At 42.1% G+C, this 16,022-nt stretch overlaps 1 protein-coding gene across 1 annotated transcript in view; it reads left to right on the top strand.

The window, feature by feature from the left end:
- Positions 1–16,022, top strand: part of LOC145404876 (uncharacterized) — a 125,536-nt gene that overhangs the window by 69,844 nt on the left and 39,670 nt on the right. Inside the window, exons 3-4 of the mRNA XM_080276377.1 lie at positions 4,195–4,436; positions 11,375–11,548. Of these exons, the coding sequence (XP_080132503.1) occupies positions 4,195–4,436; positions 11,375–11,548 (416 nt within the window). The remainder of the gene's footprint in view (positions 1–4,194; positions 4,437–11,374; positions 11,549–16,022) is intronic.

Genomic DNA, 16,022 nt, shown 5'->3' with positions numbered 1-16,022 from the left:
GAAAGTTGGAATACAAATGTGGGCGATTGTGTGTGTGTATGCGCCAACGCAAGATCGTGCTAGAAGAGTGAGAGAAGAGTTCTGGACAAATGTGGAAGTGTGCATGGAAAAGTTTGGAAGGAATGAGAGAGTGTTTTTGATTGGTGATATGAATGGTAAAGTTGGTAATGTGAAGGTGGATGGAATAGTTGGTGAGTGGGGTGTGCCTGCTGAGATAGATGAGAATGGGAGTGCGTTAGTGGACATTTGTGCTGGGAGGGGGTTGGTGATAGCCAATACCCTCTTCAGGCATAAAATGATCCACAGGTATACATGGCGAGTGATGAGAAGGGTGGGTGGTGAACTGAATGAAAGGAAGGCAATCATTGATTATGTGTGTGTGGATGAAAGGATGCGAAGATGTGTAAAGGATGCAAGAGTATATAGAGGTTGGAGGAGTGGACTTTCTGACCACTACTTGGTGGTGGCCAGAATTAGGATCCAAGTAAGATGGAGGAATAGAAGAAGGGAAAGACGAGAGGAAGGAGTAGTTGCAAGGAGAGTGGAAAGGTTACAAGAGGATGAGAAAAAGGCAGAGTATAAGAGAGAAGTGGAGGAACGATTGGGCAAATATGAATTGGAGCAGATGGGAGACGTGGAAGGTATGTGTAAGATATTTACAGAAGAAATATGTGCAGCATGTGATGTGGTGTGTGGAAGGAAGAGAAGACGGAGGGGGGTGCAAGGAACAGCGTGGTGGACTGAAGAGGTGAAACAGGCTGTGGCACAAAAGAAGAAAGCATACAACGAATGGATGAGAAATAGGGGCGTGGAAGAAGTTGAGAGGCGGAAGAGAGAGTTATATGTGGAAAGGAAGAGAGAGGTGAAAAGATTAGTAAGAGAGAGTAAGAAGAGAGTGGATGAGGAATTTGGAAGGAATTTGAGTGTAAAGTGGAGGGACTGTAAGAAAATGTTCTGGAGAGAAGTGAAAAGAGTAAGACAGGGTGGAAGTGAAGTTAGCAGGGGAGTGAAAGATAAAAATGGTAGATTACTAGTGGAGAAGGGAGAAAAAGTGAGCAGATGGAGAGAACACTTTAAGGAATTGTTGAACGTAGAGGATGGAAGTAATGCGAGTATAAGTGGCTGGGGAATGGCTGGGAGAAGGAGGGAGGTGAGAAGACAGGAAGAAATCAGTAGGATAGAAGTTGTGGAAGCAATGAAGAAAGTTAAACCGGGGAAAGCCCCAGGAATTGATGGAGTGTGTGGTGAAATGCTGAAGCATGGGGGAGAGACAGTAGTAGAATGGATGTGGAAGATGTGCAGATTGGCCTGGGAGGAAGGTAGAGTCCCAGAGGATTGGAAGTCAGGTATAATTATTCCCTTGTACAAAGGAAAAGGGGAAAACGAAGTGTGTGGTTATCATAGGGGCATTTGTCTTCTTAGTATAATAGGAAAAGTGTATGGTAGGATACTTATAGACAGAGTTAAAGAAAGAACAGAGAAATTAGTTGGAGAAGAACAGGGAGGTTTTAGGAAGGGAAGAGGTTGTGTAGATCAGATATTCATTCTTAGATCTTTAGTGGAAAAGTTTCTAGAGAAGGGAAAGAAGTTGTATGCGGCTTTCATGGATTTGGAGAAAGCATATGACAGGGTGCATATACAAGGATTGTGGAAAGTGTTAAGAATATATGGAGTAGATGGGAAGTTGTTGAATGCTGTGAAGAGTATGTACGATGGTGCGAAGGCTGCAGTGCGTGTGGATGGTGAACTAAGAGAATTTTTCTCTTTGAAAGTTGGGTTGAAACAGGGATGTGTCATGTCTCCATGGTTGTTCAATCTGTACATGGATGGGGTAATAAAAGAGGTACAAGGTAGGGTAGTGGATGTTGGAGTGGCCCTGGTGAGAGAGGACAGTGTTTGGAAACTCCCTGTACTGTTGTTTGCAGATGATACTGTGTTGTTGAGTGAAGACGAAGGGGAGCTGCAAGGCTTGGTGGATGAGTTTGGGAGAGTGTGTAAGAAACGGAACCTAAAGGTGAATGTAGGGAAGAGTAAAGTGATGCTCTTTGACAGAGGTGAAGTTAGTGAATGTACAGCGAGGTTGGATGGTGAGGAATTGGAAAATGTGAGTACGTTTAAGTATTTCGGTAGTGTGATGAGTAAGGATGGAGGTTTGGAGGGTGAAGTGCTTGAAAGGGTACAGCAGGGAAGAAAGGTTGCTGGTTCCTTGAAAGCAGTGATAAGAAACAGGGAAGTGAGCATGGAAGTGAAAAAGTTACTACATGACAGTATTGTGATACCAACTCTAACGTACGGAAGTGAAGCTTGGACATTGTTGGAAGGACACAAGTCAAGAGTGAGAGCAGTGGAAATGAGTTATTTAAGAGGAGCCTGTGGAGTCACGTGGAGAGACAGGCTGACGAATGAGGATATAAAGGAGCGTTGTGGTGTGGATGTGGATGTGATAGGAAGCGTTATGAGGAACACACTGAGGTGGTTTGGCCATGTGGAGAGGATGGAGGGTGAAAGACTGACGAAGAGAGTGTATATGAGTGAGGTGGAGGGGGGAAGAGGGAGGGGGAGGCCGAGGATGAGATGGAGGGATGGGGTGGAGAGGTATATGAGAGAGGGGGGTGTGAGTTGGGAGCAGGGCAGTGAAATGGCGGGGGACAGGGCGACTTGGAGGCGATTTGTTTGTGGCCACCCCAAACGGGATTGAGGCGTCTGGCAATAGATAGATAGATAGATAGATCATCATCACTCCTACAATGTTATCATCCTTTTCATTACAACATATAATCCTACACATATGTCAGACTCCCACTTCTATTTTTTCATTATCATCATCATTATTCCTCTCCTCTCCTCTTTGGATCTCATTTTGGGTGGGGATCAGCAGTGAAGCAAGTTCATATGTGACACCAACATTACATTTTCCTCTCTCTCTCTCTCTCTCTCTCTCACACACACACACACACACACACACACACAAACACCTCCCTTGGCACTCACTATTGAAACTCTTCCTTACACACAGGCACACGGATTCCTCTCATTCCATTTTTTTCCCATTTCACTTCTCTGATCATTTTGCTCTGCTTACTTCTCACTCATTTCCAATTTTCATTTTCATTTCCTCATTCTGCCCATCCCTCATTTCCCGCCTTTCTCTTTCAATCATTCATACTTATCCCTTCCATCACACTTTCACTCTCATCCACTCCCTGTCACACTTTACACCTGCCTCACTCTCAAACTTCTACTTTCCCTCCCACTCCCTCACACCTGACTATCATACTTTTTCACACTCATTTCCACATCTTCACACACACACTCACTCACTCTCACTTCTCCCTTTTAAAATGACTTGCATTCACTCCTTTACCTTCTCACACTTACGTATCCGTCTTTCTCACACTCACACGTCACACTTTCACTGCCTTGCACGTTATCACCACTCACAAATTTTTTCAATCTTCCTTCACTCACTCCCCCTCCCAATCTCAGCTCTTCCGCCCCATCTCACGTCTCCGATACACTTACACACTCCACCCTTCACTCCTTTATCCTCTCACACCTGCCTCTCATTCTCACAGACAGTACATAGTTTTATCCCCTTCCTTCTGCTTATCCTCTACCTGTCCCTCCTTTTTTCACCTCTCTGTTTCATGATCAATCTCCATCTCTCATTCATCTACCCTTCTATATTTACCTCTCATTCTCTCACTCATTCATCACATTCTATTCACTAATTTCACTCACTTTTCAACCCTCCTCATCCTCTTCCTCTGTATCTCATCTCTCAGTTCCGTACTCACTCTCCACCTGTTTTTTTTCATTACCCCCTCACATTCATCCCTCACTTTCACACACACCTCTCACCTTCACACTCTTTTCGACTATCTCTCATCTTCCACTTCTCCATCACGCACTTACTAGCACCACACTTCTCATCCACTGCTGCCTTCCTCTCACTGCACGTCTGTCATACTCGTCTCTCTTTTGCACTCTATCAGGCGTCTCATTTCATACACACCCTCTCTTACCCTTCAGCTCACTCTCACACCCCTAAGTTCTCTCTCTCTCTCTCTCTCTCATTTCACACACACCCTCTCTTACCCTTCATCTCACTCTCACACTCCTTTACAGTTCTCTCTCTCTAACACCCACCACCACCACCACCACCACCTCAAATTTCTTCTCCCTCTCCCTCAGGCAGCACAGATGGGAACACACGTACCCTGGCCGCCTCCCCTACCAAGCCGTCCTCGTCCTCGGTCTCAGGCTCCGAGACCGAGACCACGGAGGACGAAACCGAGACCACGACGGACACGGACAGCGACTACTTTGGTGTACCTGAAATCAGACCGCCACTACAGACCTGCCCAAAGTTCAAGAAGTACAGCCTGGATGACTTCAACTTTATCAAGGTGCTCGGGAAAGGCAGCTACGGAAAGGTAAGGGTGGCAAGGAAGGGCAAGAGAGTTAAAGAGGGGCAACAGGTGGGTTAACTTGGCAAGGAAGGGCACGTGAGAGGACAAGGAGGGGCAATAGGCGGGTTCATTGGGGAAACGATAGGCAATGGGGAGCAAGAAAGGTGAAGGCAAGATGGAGCTTAGAAGGGCAAGAGGGATGGATTCAACAAAGGGGTGCATATGCTGAGGGAAAGAAGGTTTGGGATAAGGAGAACTAAGAAGGGTGAGGGTAACAGGTAGGTAAATAAGGGGAACACGAGGAAAGTAAAACGAGGCAAGAAGGTGCAGTTAGAAGAGGGGAGGGGGGCGGGTTAGAGGGTCATAATATTTCTCAGCTGACAACTGAATGGGACAAATTCTTCTGCATGTAAAGTTCATAAAAAGAATGAAAATGAAAAATGTGCCTTGTCGATTAGGGACAGCTCAATAAAATATACACAAACAACAAACACGTCGACCACCGCGTATTACACTTGTTATTAATATCTAGTTCCTCTGTTAGGCCAATGGAATAAATATATATACAGTGCAATATTTTTTCCGTGCTTAGGCTAGTCTTTCTCCGTTTACTACGTCCGTGTTTTACTGCAATATTTCTCTACCGCATTTTCCTCGGTATGGTACCTCTCTTGTGTTTATATATTTTTTTTAGTTTTTCTCTATCCTTATAAATGTAAATAAATATATAAATAAATTTCAAGTACCTATCAATCTATTTATCCACCATCGGTCTATGCACATACATTTTTTTCTCCCTTGTCTTAATGCAGTCTTTCCCTCACTTTTATTCACCTTCTCTTTCTTAACTAATTGTCTTTTCGATTCATTCTTCTTGCTACTCCCTCTTAATTAACTGCTCTGCTCTCTCGATCTTTTCTGTTCCCCCCTCCCTCTTCCATTTTTTTTTTCCAGCGTCTTTTCCTTCGTTTTCTTTCACTCTCTCCCTTCCTATAATTTCTCCCACTCTACCCCTTCTTCCATTTACGTTTCCCTATCTACTACTGAAGCGGTAGAACAGCAGGAGTAGCAGCAACCTAGTGAAACAGACGCCAGGGGAGATATTTCAGACCAACATATCTGCCTTTCCCAGCGCTCCCCTGTTGCTCCCGGCCAAATGCACTTCCTTTGACGGCGATCCTGTCTCTATTCATGCCGGGCCATTTAGCACAGAGGAATATTTCGCTGAGGCACTTCGCGGCTCTTCACGCGTGGTTCTGTGATGAGTGGGGGACGAGGCTGCTGGAAATGGCAATATATATATGCTACTCTGCGTCTACGAATCTACAGCTGTTTGATTAAAATGACTGCTACTGGAACGGGCAATACATATATATGTTAATCTACCCTTACGACCTACACCTATCTGACTGATTACAATGAATGCTACTGGAACGAGTAATACATATACCGGTAATGTATATCCTAGTGTGCTTCCACAACCTGCAGCTGTTTGACTGATTATAATGAATGCTACTGGAATGGGCAATACATATATATCCTAGTCTGCTTCTACACTTAACTTCTTCTTTATTTTCTTGTATCTTTCAGGCCATGTTATTCGGCTTTAAGAGACTTTCTGAACTGGAATGGTTAGATACAGCCCCCATCAACCCCTTCATTGTAATGCGTGTCACACCATCACAACTACACGTTTTCTCACATCACACTGATAAGCCTCATACTGCTACACACTAGCACAGTGCTGCATCATGCACACTACCACAACACACACTATTACGCCACGCACTGCCACACTACACGCTGCTACAGTCTCAGTCTCATATCACACCTCTAACTTTTACACCACACCATACACTGCTACACCACACACTGCCACACCACACGCTGCCACAGTCTCATTCTCATACCACACCTCTAACTTTTACACCACTAGCTGCCACACTGCACACTGCTACATCACACACTACTGCACCATCACACTATTATACAGCACACTATCACATCACACTATTATGCTACACTTGACTGCGACACCTATTACTGCCACACTTACAGACTCCCGCTGTACACTTTATTTATTTAGTTACCATATGTATTACAGAATGGTTAAACACCCTTGTTATTCCAGCGAAGTACGTTTTCTTTCACGAACACTTACAAACAGATCCATCCAGTAACCTAACGCAAGGGCTTAACGTCACAATAATCAACTGAGGGAGTCCTTGTCAGTCCTCTTCAGTTTATTAACACCATTCAGATGGAGGGCTCTCCTATACTGATTAAAACTGTCTGAGAGCAGTAAAACACCACACACACACACACACACACACACACACACACACACACACAATGCCATCGAACAGAAGGGACAACTGGGAAAGGCCTCTACCCCTTTAATACCACGACTCTTCTTAGCTGAGAGGAATTATTTGGAATCAGTAAAATTAAAGAATACGCTGATAACTAAACCATACTGACGATGATATAGCTGTGACCTAGGGGCCATTTGACGTGAACCCGGAGGACTGCAGGCTGAGGATGTGAAAGATCTATAAACAATCCTAACTTTGCTTTAGCCTCGAACTTAGCATCCTCTTGGCATTTCTACCTCTGGAAAACGTACTCTTGAAGGTTTATTATCCTTATCTTTGTCTTGTTTACATCTGCTAGTGCAAGTTTAACATTTTATCTCATTTCTTTTTTTCAATTCTGACTTTTCTCTGTCACTGTCTCGTCGCAATTCTCTCTGATTAGTTTCACAGCCTAAATGCATACTGTCCATTTTTTTCCTTTTTTGTTATTTAATTAAACATTTTTTCCTGTTAATAGTGTCTACCAATCTCAATTTCAAGGAGAATTTTAACTAATATAATTCATCATCCTTTTTACTACTATTCTTTTTCATCAATTTACGACTATAATTTCCACACTGCTCTGTCAGCTTTCCCCTCGCACGCAAAATTTCAACCTCTTCCCGTTACACGCAGAGTATTACCCCTTCCCCTCACATGCAGATTATTAACATTCCCCTTACACGAAAATATTAACCACTTCCACTCAGACGCAGAATATTATCCCCCTTCCCCTCACTAATATTACTCCCTTCCCCTCGCAAATATTAACCCCTTCCCCTCAAATATTAACCCCTTCCCCTGAAATATATTACCCCCTTCCCCTCACAAATATTACCCCCCTTCCCCTAAAATGTCACTCTCCTTCCCCTTACAAATACCATCCCATTTCCTCTCACACGCAGAATATCAACCCTTCCCCTCACCAATATTTACCGCTTTCCCCTCACAGGTGCAATATTAACCCCCATACACTCATTTCCATAACCTTTCACAGTACATTTCCACACATGCCAAATCTGAGCCACCATATTCCTGCCATGGAACCATATTTGTCTATTTTTTACCCTACACGCGAGGTATCCACTCATTCATTGTCTTTGCGTTTCACAGCTCTCTCTCTCTCTCTCTCTCTCTCTCTCTCTCTCTCTCTCTCTTGTATATTATCTACTGCACTTTCTGCTTGCTCCTGACAAGATAAAAACTGCATAAATTACACGGGGCAATAAACAATAAAGCTCAATGTGCAAAATAAATCGCTATCGAAGAGGTGTTACGGAACTTCTTTAATCGACGATACTAAAGCCTTGAATCCATCTTCCTTGGCGGTATCTTTTCCACATCACGTCTTGGTATCCATTTGTATGTTACTGATGTAAAATATTTCGGTGTAAAAACGACAGAGATAACACAGAAGAGCATACTGACGTATAATGCAATACATTAATCCTCTTATACCACCTAGGTCAGTATTTTCTTTAGTTAATGAAGCTCCATAACACCTTTGTCTAGGCTACTTATCTTACACCTCACTGTTTTACTAAAATTATTATATTGCCATACTGTGCACAGGCCACGTGGAAAAGAATATTAATCAGCCGTAAACAAAAATAAATCCCCACCGAACGGGTATTAGGGAGCTTCCTGAACCGACCAGAATACGAGCCCTAGAATATTGTTGCGACGCAGGGTCTAGGTGGTTTAAAGGTCCGTGTTTAAAGAGCTGACAAAAACAAACATCGTAATTAATCCACCACTAATAACTACCTCAGTCAATTCCCCACACATCCACGACTATCTATACTTACGTCCTGATGGCCGAAGACGATTCAGACAGTGAAGAATCGACGGAATTCAAGAAGCAAAGAATCACACACAACCAATAAACACGAGACGCGCAGACTGGGGGTGAGGGAGTCGCATTCCGTGTATTCCTCCGCAAGGGTTAGGGAAGCTTGCAATACCTGTCCCTTGCCATTTTATTTCTTCCGCATGTAATTTACGCAAATACAGTATGTCCGTTAGATATAAATACTGTAAAAGGGGATACCAAGATGCCGTATTTAGGATAAATCACCAAGACAGAGGTGCCCTAAGCTTCCTAATCTTACGGGGAATCTGTGTTTTCCTCCATCAATGTCTAGTACTCGTTTGTGCATTATATTTCTGTCTACAACACTTCAATAATCCCGGATATGATACTTCTGTAATCTATATCTATACTAAAAGGCGTAGACGACATACAATAGAATGGTTAGGTGTTGTACGCAAAATTAAAGCGTTAAGGAAAAGATGATAGAAAACCTCCGCGACACAAAGTAGTACTTGTATGTGTGAATCCACGCACCCACTTGCTGAATGCGTGTGATCGACGAGAGGAAACGAAGCACCGGGTGAGCACTGCTGCACTTAGAAAAAATAAATCGGTGAGTCCTGCTGCACTTGGACAAAGTAAATCGCTGAAAAAAGGTATTACGAACTATAGATTACGAAAGGAAGATAAACGGAGCATATTACATTAAATCTGATGGTCGTCTCGCATTGAAAACCACACTATCTTTAACTTGAAAATAAGCGCTAACGACCGTATTATTACACCCGCACGTGAAAGCTAGAGTATTGTGTGCTTGGTCCGGTTTATTGGTCATTTTCTGTTAGGAAGACTGCATAAATGGGGAAAAACTTTGGATGGAACTTCACTAATATGAAATTAAGGATCATCAGAGGAAGAAAACTTATTTCCGGTCCCAAAAATATCACGTCATATTCAAAAGCATGGTCAATCGAAAATTTATCATCTTCTTTTGACTAAACTTTACATTATTGTTGAGGGATGGGAAAGGGAAAAATGATTCAGTTTTGAGAATAATCTGCCAATTGGAATGCACACAGGGAAAGGTCAATGTTTCGGCTTCTGAAATCAAACAGCTATAGATAGTCTTGGATTAGGCTTGACGGAGGGGTTAAAGGTAGGCCAAGGATGAAACACTTCTAATTTCAGAGCAACAGATCGAAGATCAAGGTCATGGGGTAAGGTGTTCTTAAATATTTTCTATCCAATTTGAACCGAACTTCGTGGATGGGTTAAGGGTCAAGTAAGAATGAAATACACTTTAAGAAGAACATGTCAAAGAGCAAGGGCACAGGGCAAGATCAGAGGACCGGTCAGCACATCAATGGCTATCTGTCCTGTCCATGCACACAGCTCATCACGTTCCAAGCATCTGTCTGTATTTCCCTCTACCTATGACGTCCAGCCTTTTAAACGCAATGTGTCCAAGCACATCGAAATGAACGGATCTTGAATTTGGCTCTCTATTCTCTTGTTTATATTTTTTTCTTGGAGGGAACAATTTGCAGGTTTTTTTGCCCTTGGTTCCTTCTTTACATATATATATATATATATATATATATATATATATATATATATATATATATATATATATATATATATATATATATATATAAGAAAGTGACGAAATAACGTTAGCAACAGTAAATTAAAAACAGATCTACAGCTGATATCTTCCAACACTATTTTCATTGCCATATGCCAAAACAACAGGTGCCTACTGATGTGAAAGGGGGAGAGTTGGAGAAAGGGCAGCCAGATAGCACGGGACAGGGTGACGTGAAGGCTATTCGTTTGTCCATTTGCTCCGTTATGGCGATAAACAGATAGCCACAGATAGACAGACAGATAGATAGATTGATAGATAAATAGGACAGACTAATTTTCAAGCCACCCTCAGCCCGAATCGTGAAACATTCTAGTTTTTTCCTTTTTCTTTTTTTTACGGCGTGGGCATAAATAACCCTCCCTTACACATAAGTATTTTCCGAATCATTTACGTACCATTGACAAGGGCGGGGCATGACACGAACACGGACGCTTCTGGAGAGTTATTGCTTAGGGGAGAGTCTGGAGTCTGGGTGGAGGAGGAGAAGGGGGAGACTGGGACCAGAATGAAGGGACAAAGAGGACAGTTAAGGAGAGAGTGTGTTGTTAGGTGTGGTTGGAAGGAGGAGAGGGAGAAGGAGGCCAGAGTGAAGGGCAGAGTTTAGAGGATAGTTAAGGAGAGTAAGTTTCTCCTACCGTAACTGATGTCGGCAGAAGCAGAAAGAATTGATGATGATGATGATGATGATGATGGAGTGGAGAGGTATGTGAGCGGAGAGTGAGCTGGGAGCAGGACAGTGAAATGGGGCTGGACAGGGCGACATGGAGGCGATTTGTTTGTGGCACCCCTTACAGGATTGAGGCGTCTGGCAATAGACAGATAGATAGACAGATTATTGTTATTACAATTTGTGGTAAAAGTTAAGCCACGTCCTTTACGGTTCTCTATTCTCATATCCACCTAGCGTTCACTGCTAAATATGATCTAAATATGATCTTTGGGGGGTAGGGAAGGAAGCTGCCATCGTCCTTTTTGGGGATAGGGAGGGATGCCACCATCGTCCATTTTGGGAGAATAGGGAGGTAATTGAGGGACATTTGCATGGCCAGGCAGAGGACCTACCCAGCCATATCGGTGCCATCACGTGAGGGCGCCTCACTTCAGCACCCTACCTTTGGATCTCATCTCTTAATTTCTCCCGCCGCAGGTGATGTTGGCGCAGCAGAAGGACACGGAGAACTACTTTGCTGTGAAGTGCCTGAAGAAGGACGTGGTGCTAGAGGACAACGACGTGGAGTGTACGCTGATTGAGAGGAAGGTGTTGAGTCTGGGCACCAAACACCCTTACCTGTGCCACCTGTTCTGTACCTTCCAGACACCGGTGAGTACTACCTATTTGCCTGTCTATCTATCTATGTACCGATCCAACTATCAATCTACCTATCAATCTATCTATCTATCTATGTACCCATCTATGTATTTATGTATCCATCTATGTATCCAGACACGTTAAGTATCTTTCTACCTACCAATCAGTCACAATGTCTATCCATCTACCTGTCTAGGCACCTGTATGTAATTTTCTATTTATTTATCTATCTATCTATCCAGACACCGATAAGTACTTTTATGTCTCTATCTATCCATCTACCTATCCATATCTATCTATCCATCCATCCAGCTATCTGTCTATCTATATTTTTCACACCTAAATCATCTTACACTCTTTCCAAATTACTGAGAGACAAGACTGAAGTGGAGGTAGGAGATAAGGAGCGCATAAGACAAAAGTGGACACCTTTTCACTTAAATATACTACCAATCGCACAGTATTATATGCAGTAGGAATATTGAGAAGTACTGAGAGGGTGAGGCGACGCGAGAAGGATCGTTGATGAGTAGGGGTAGAGAGATGCCTGATGGCCCCTTACGTCTAGGCCATCTCTCACAGGATGCAGCGTCAGGCAATAAGAAAAAGACCAAACAAAAATAAGTCAAATTGTATATGCAAGAAGGTGTTTTTTTTTTTTTTTTTCGATAAATTTTTAGAAGCCAAACTAAAAATCATGTAGTTTCAAGTTTTTTTTTTTCTACTTTTATCTCAAATTTTCCTGAAACTTTTCTTCTATGACACTTCCGCCGCTGATTAAATCCTTCCCTCCTTTAAGGTCATTAATCCTCCCCGGGGGTCATCAGTAATCGCAGGAGTCATTTGCGACGGAGGTGACGTAGAAGGAAAGTGTTAGAAAATGATGATATAAACAGGAAATGCTTCAGAACACTTGAATTCTCTCTCTCTCTCTCTCGTCTTCAGCACATCTTTATAACCCCTTCTCTAGCATTTTTTTCTACCCCTGTCTGCGCTGCCTCCTTCACTAGCAATAACAAAAACTTCATGGATTATACGAGGCTTGTTTCCCACCTCCTTTTCAACGTGTGTGTGTGTGTGTGTGTGTGTGTGTGTGTGTGTGTGTGTGTGTGTGTGTGTGTGTCCTGCTCCAACTTTTATCGTTCATGCAAACTTTGTGAACTCTTGGTAAAACTTCAGCCAATTTTCGCTTACCTTCATTTCATATATCTTTTTGTTTTTTTCCTTCCTTCCTTTCTTTTTCTGTCTGTCTGTCTGTCTGTCTTTCTTTCTTTCTTTCTTTTTTTTTTCTTTCTTCCTTTCTTTTTATACCAAGAGACGTTGTACTGAATCTCTGAGACTGCTTTCTTTCTTCAGTGATTCTTGGTACATATTTCTGTGTAACTTTTTCACAGACACTCATTCAATGTTCATCGCTTGCTCCCCATATTTATTACCCTCTTTATCGCTTTTCCTCACTCTCATCATCACCACCATCATCATCATCACCCCAGGCCCATTTCCCCATTACTATACATAACGTGGGTGGGAGACAACAGGAATAGTGGTTTAGACAGATGCAGGACTATATGGGGTTTCGCTGAATCAAACACGAAAGGGAGTTACGCTAGAGTAAAGCACCTTCGCATCGTTTGTAGTGTCGTATCGTATCGTTCACAGAGGCTTCAAAATGCGGCTCTTCACTCTGCTCGATCTCTGGCAGCCTTCCTTGCCAGTCTCTTGTAAGTGGAAATCCACAGGGAGTTAAAGTGAAGCAGTGGGATTTCGCTAGTGTGATTTTTTTTTTCTTTTGCGTGTGAAAATCATTAAGGTGTGACTGACTGACCGTGCCGCCCCTAGAGATGTTCCCCCATCTAACTGTAACTACAATTACAGTCTGTTTAATCTCGCCAGGCAAAGATTCCTAACCTCTTTCAGCTCAGTTAATGGTCAAATATAGTCGGATTCAAGGATAAATTTGACTAGTAACCAAGGACTCTCATGGCTACCTCATAACTAAGATAAAGTATATAAGTTGTATTAGTTGTCCAGTTCCCTCAGGTGAAAAAAAACGAGTGTCAAGTCAAAATAGGTCACACTTCCATTCACTCGACTTTGAAACCTAAATTATCCATGCTTTCCACAGGCTAAACCACTCAGGCAAAGATACTAAGGGATATCAGGGTTCAGAGGCCTATCCTGTACTCCACCATGGCTAGATAGATATACACAAGAGTGGTAGATAATAATATAAGGAAGAGATAGATAGATATAAAAGTGGTAGATAATTATATAAGGAAGAGATAGATATATAAAAGTGGTAGATAATTATATGAGATAGATAGATATAAAAGTGGTAGATAATTATATAAGAGATAGATATATATAAAAGTGGTAGATAATTATATAAGGAAGAGATAGATAGATATAAAAATGGTAGACAATTATATAAGGAAGAGATAGATATATATAAAAGTGGTAGATAATTATATATAAAGAATAGATATATATATATAAAAGTGATAGATAATTATATAAGGGAGCGTGGTTCATCTCAGGGAAAAGGACCTGTTGTTCATTCCGCCGACGCCCACACCTCACAGGAAGCGACGTAAGGCAATAAAAAATCAAATATAAGAGTTAAAAGAGATACGATGCAGTAAATATCCATCACTTCCACCCCCTTGTACAGTCGCGGCCATGAATACTGAGCAACTTCATTGCGGTTCCTTGCGACACACTGAGCGATGAATTTCGAAACAGTGAAGCAGTATTCGAAGCCCAACACACTTTTTCATAATGTTACGTAAGAGTTTCATAATCAATTAGCTAAAATGTGGAAGGATATTATTGTTAGCAAATACACTGAGTCGGCAGAAACACACACACACACACACACACACACACACACACACACACACACACACACACACACACACACACACACACACACAGAATCCAAATGACAAATCCAATAAGCAGACTTCAATCCTCCCACATCTTTCCCTTTCCCAGTACGAACTAAGGCAACTCAACCCTCTAAAAAAAAAAAAAAAAAAAAAAAAAGTCAATAACCTTAACAGTGCATTCGGCCAGAAAAGGGACGGGGAAGAGGAAGAGGAAAGAAAAAGAACGAAAAAAAGAACGAAAAGACAAAGGAAGAGAAGGAGGAGGAGGAAAACGAAGAAGTAGAAGATGAAACAGAATATAAATCAAGACAAATCAAGGACTCAAGCAGAAGTTCTCCCCACGTCTTTACCCCAACCAACACGAGCTGAGACGACACTTGGCCCACACACCCCTCTCCCTCAGCCAGCCACGTGCCAGGGTGTGTTTTTGTGGGGTGTAGGTAGAGATGGAGTGTGCTAATGAGAGGCGAGTGGGGGAGGGGGGCGAAATAAATGGTAGTTGGATATTGCACCACCATGAATCCAAATACTGACCCTGAATCCAAATAAATAAATGGTAGCTGGTTATTGCACACCTATGAATACAAATACTGAATCCAAATACTGATCCTGACACATGTGCTATTGTTTTTTTTTTTTTTTTGTCCTTTTTTTTCCCGTCAGAACTGGAATTTGCTTTACTAACTAAACTGAGCGATGTTATTTCCGTATATTATTAAGTCTCGATTAAATTTGCTGTCATAAAAATCCAACACATAATGCAACAGCTGCCAAACCAAAATCCTTCAGTCTCTCTCTCTCTCTCTCTCCTGATAAAAATAGCTAAAATTATCCGCGATAGAGATTAGAACAGCAGCATTTCCTTACCCACATCACCAAACGTATAATTAAATAGTTACCCTTCCCAGACTGTGAAAACAAAGGAAAAGATGGTCGATTTCCTTAAAAGACGAAAAGAAAGCACCGATCTTTACTTTTCTAAAATAAGGACAACATAAACATCAATATACATCTCTCTTAACACCTCTCCCAACAAGTCATCTTACTTATTTATTTACTTTTACCGAGGTAGAGCAAAACACAGCACTCAGTATCTTCTATATATAAACAAGGCTGAACCAAGAATAATTCCAAGCAGCCACGTAACTCAGGGCAAATACTGCTGATTTCTACCAACACTGCCAAATGCAGTAGAGGACAGACATATTATTCACCCATTATATACCCAAACGACAGCCAACCACATCACCTAACAGTCACTTGAACAGGGCATCACAGAATCAATCTACTTTACGTCAAAATTAACACACAAATATACCTCTTCTCTCCTCAAAATCAATAAAAAAAGAATCATATATCCACCTTAAATATAGCAATAATTATCGTCCACCAGCAAAGCACCACAATCCCAATTTCCTAACAACAAAGTCAATACCATCGCATCCTACCCAGCCAAGGAGAGAGCACATTACCTTGGAGATAACAGCGGGTGACCATCATCCAAACCACCTATAAACGTACCATCTTCCACCTTATATACAACCACAAACATCTCCCTCAGCCAGACAAAACAGACACAATATTCCATCAACAAATTC

This window comes from Coenobita brevimanus, chromosome 65 (assembly GCF_032717465.1).
Source record: "Coenobita brevimanus isolate Jiangsu-jjx chromosome 65, ASM3271746v2, whole genome shotgun sequence".
NCBI lineage: Eukaryota > Metazoa > Arthropoda > Malacostraca > Decapoda > Coenobitidae > Coenobita > Coenobita brevimanus.
The sequence above is the reverse complement of the archived record's forward strand: the minus strand, read 5'-3'. Positions and strand labels throughout refer to the sequence as shown.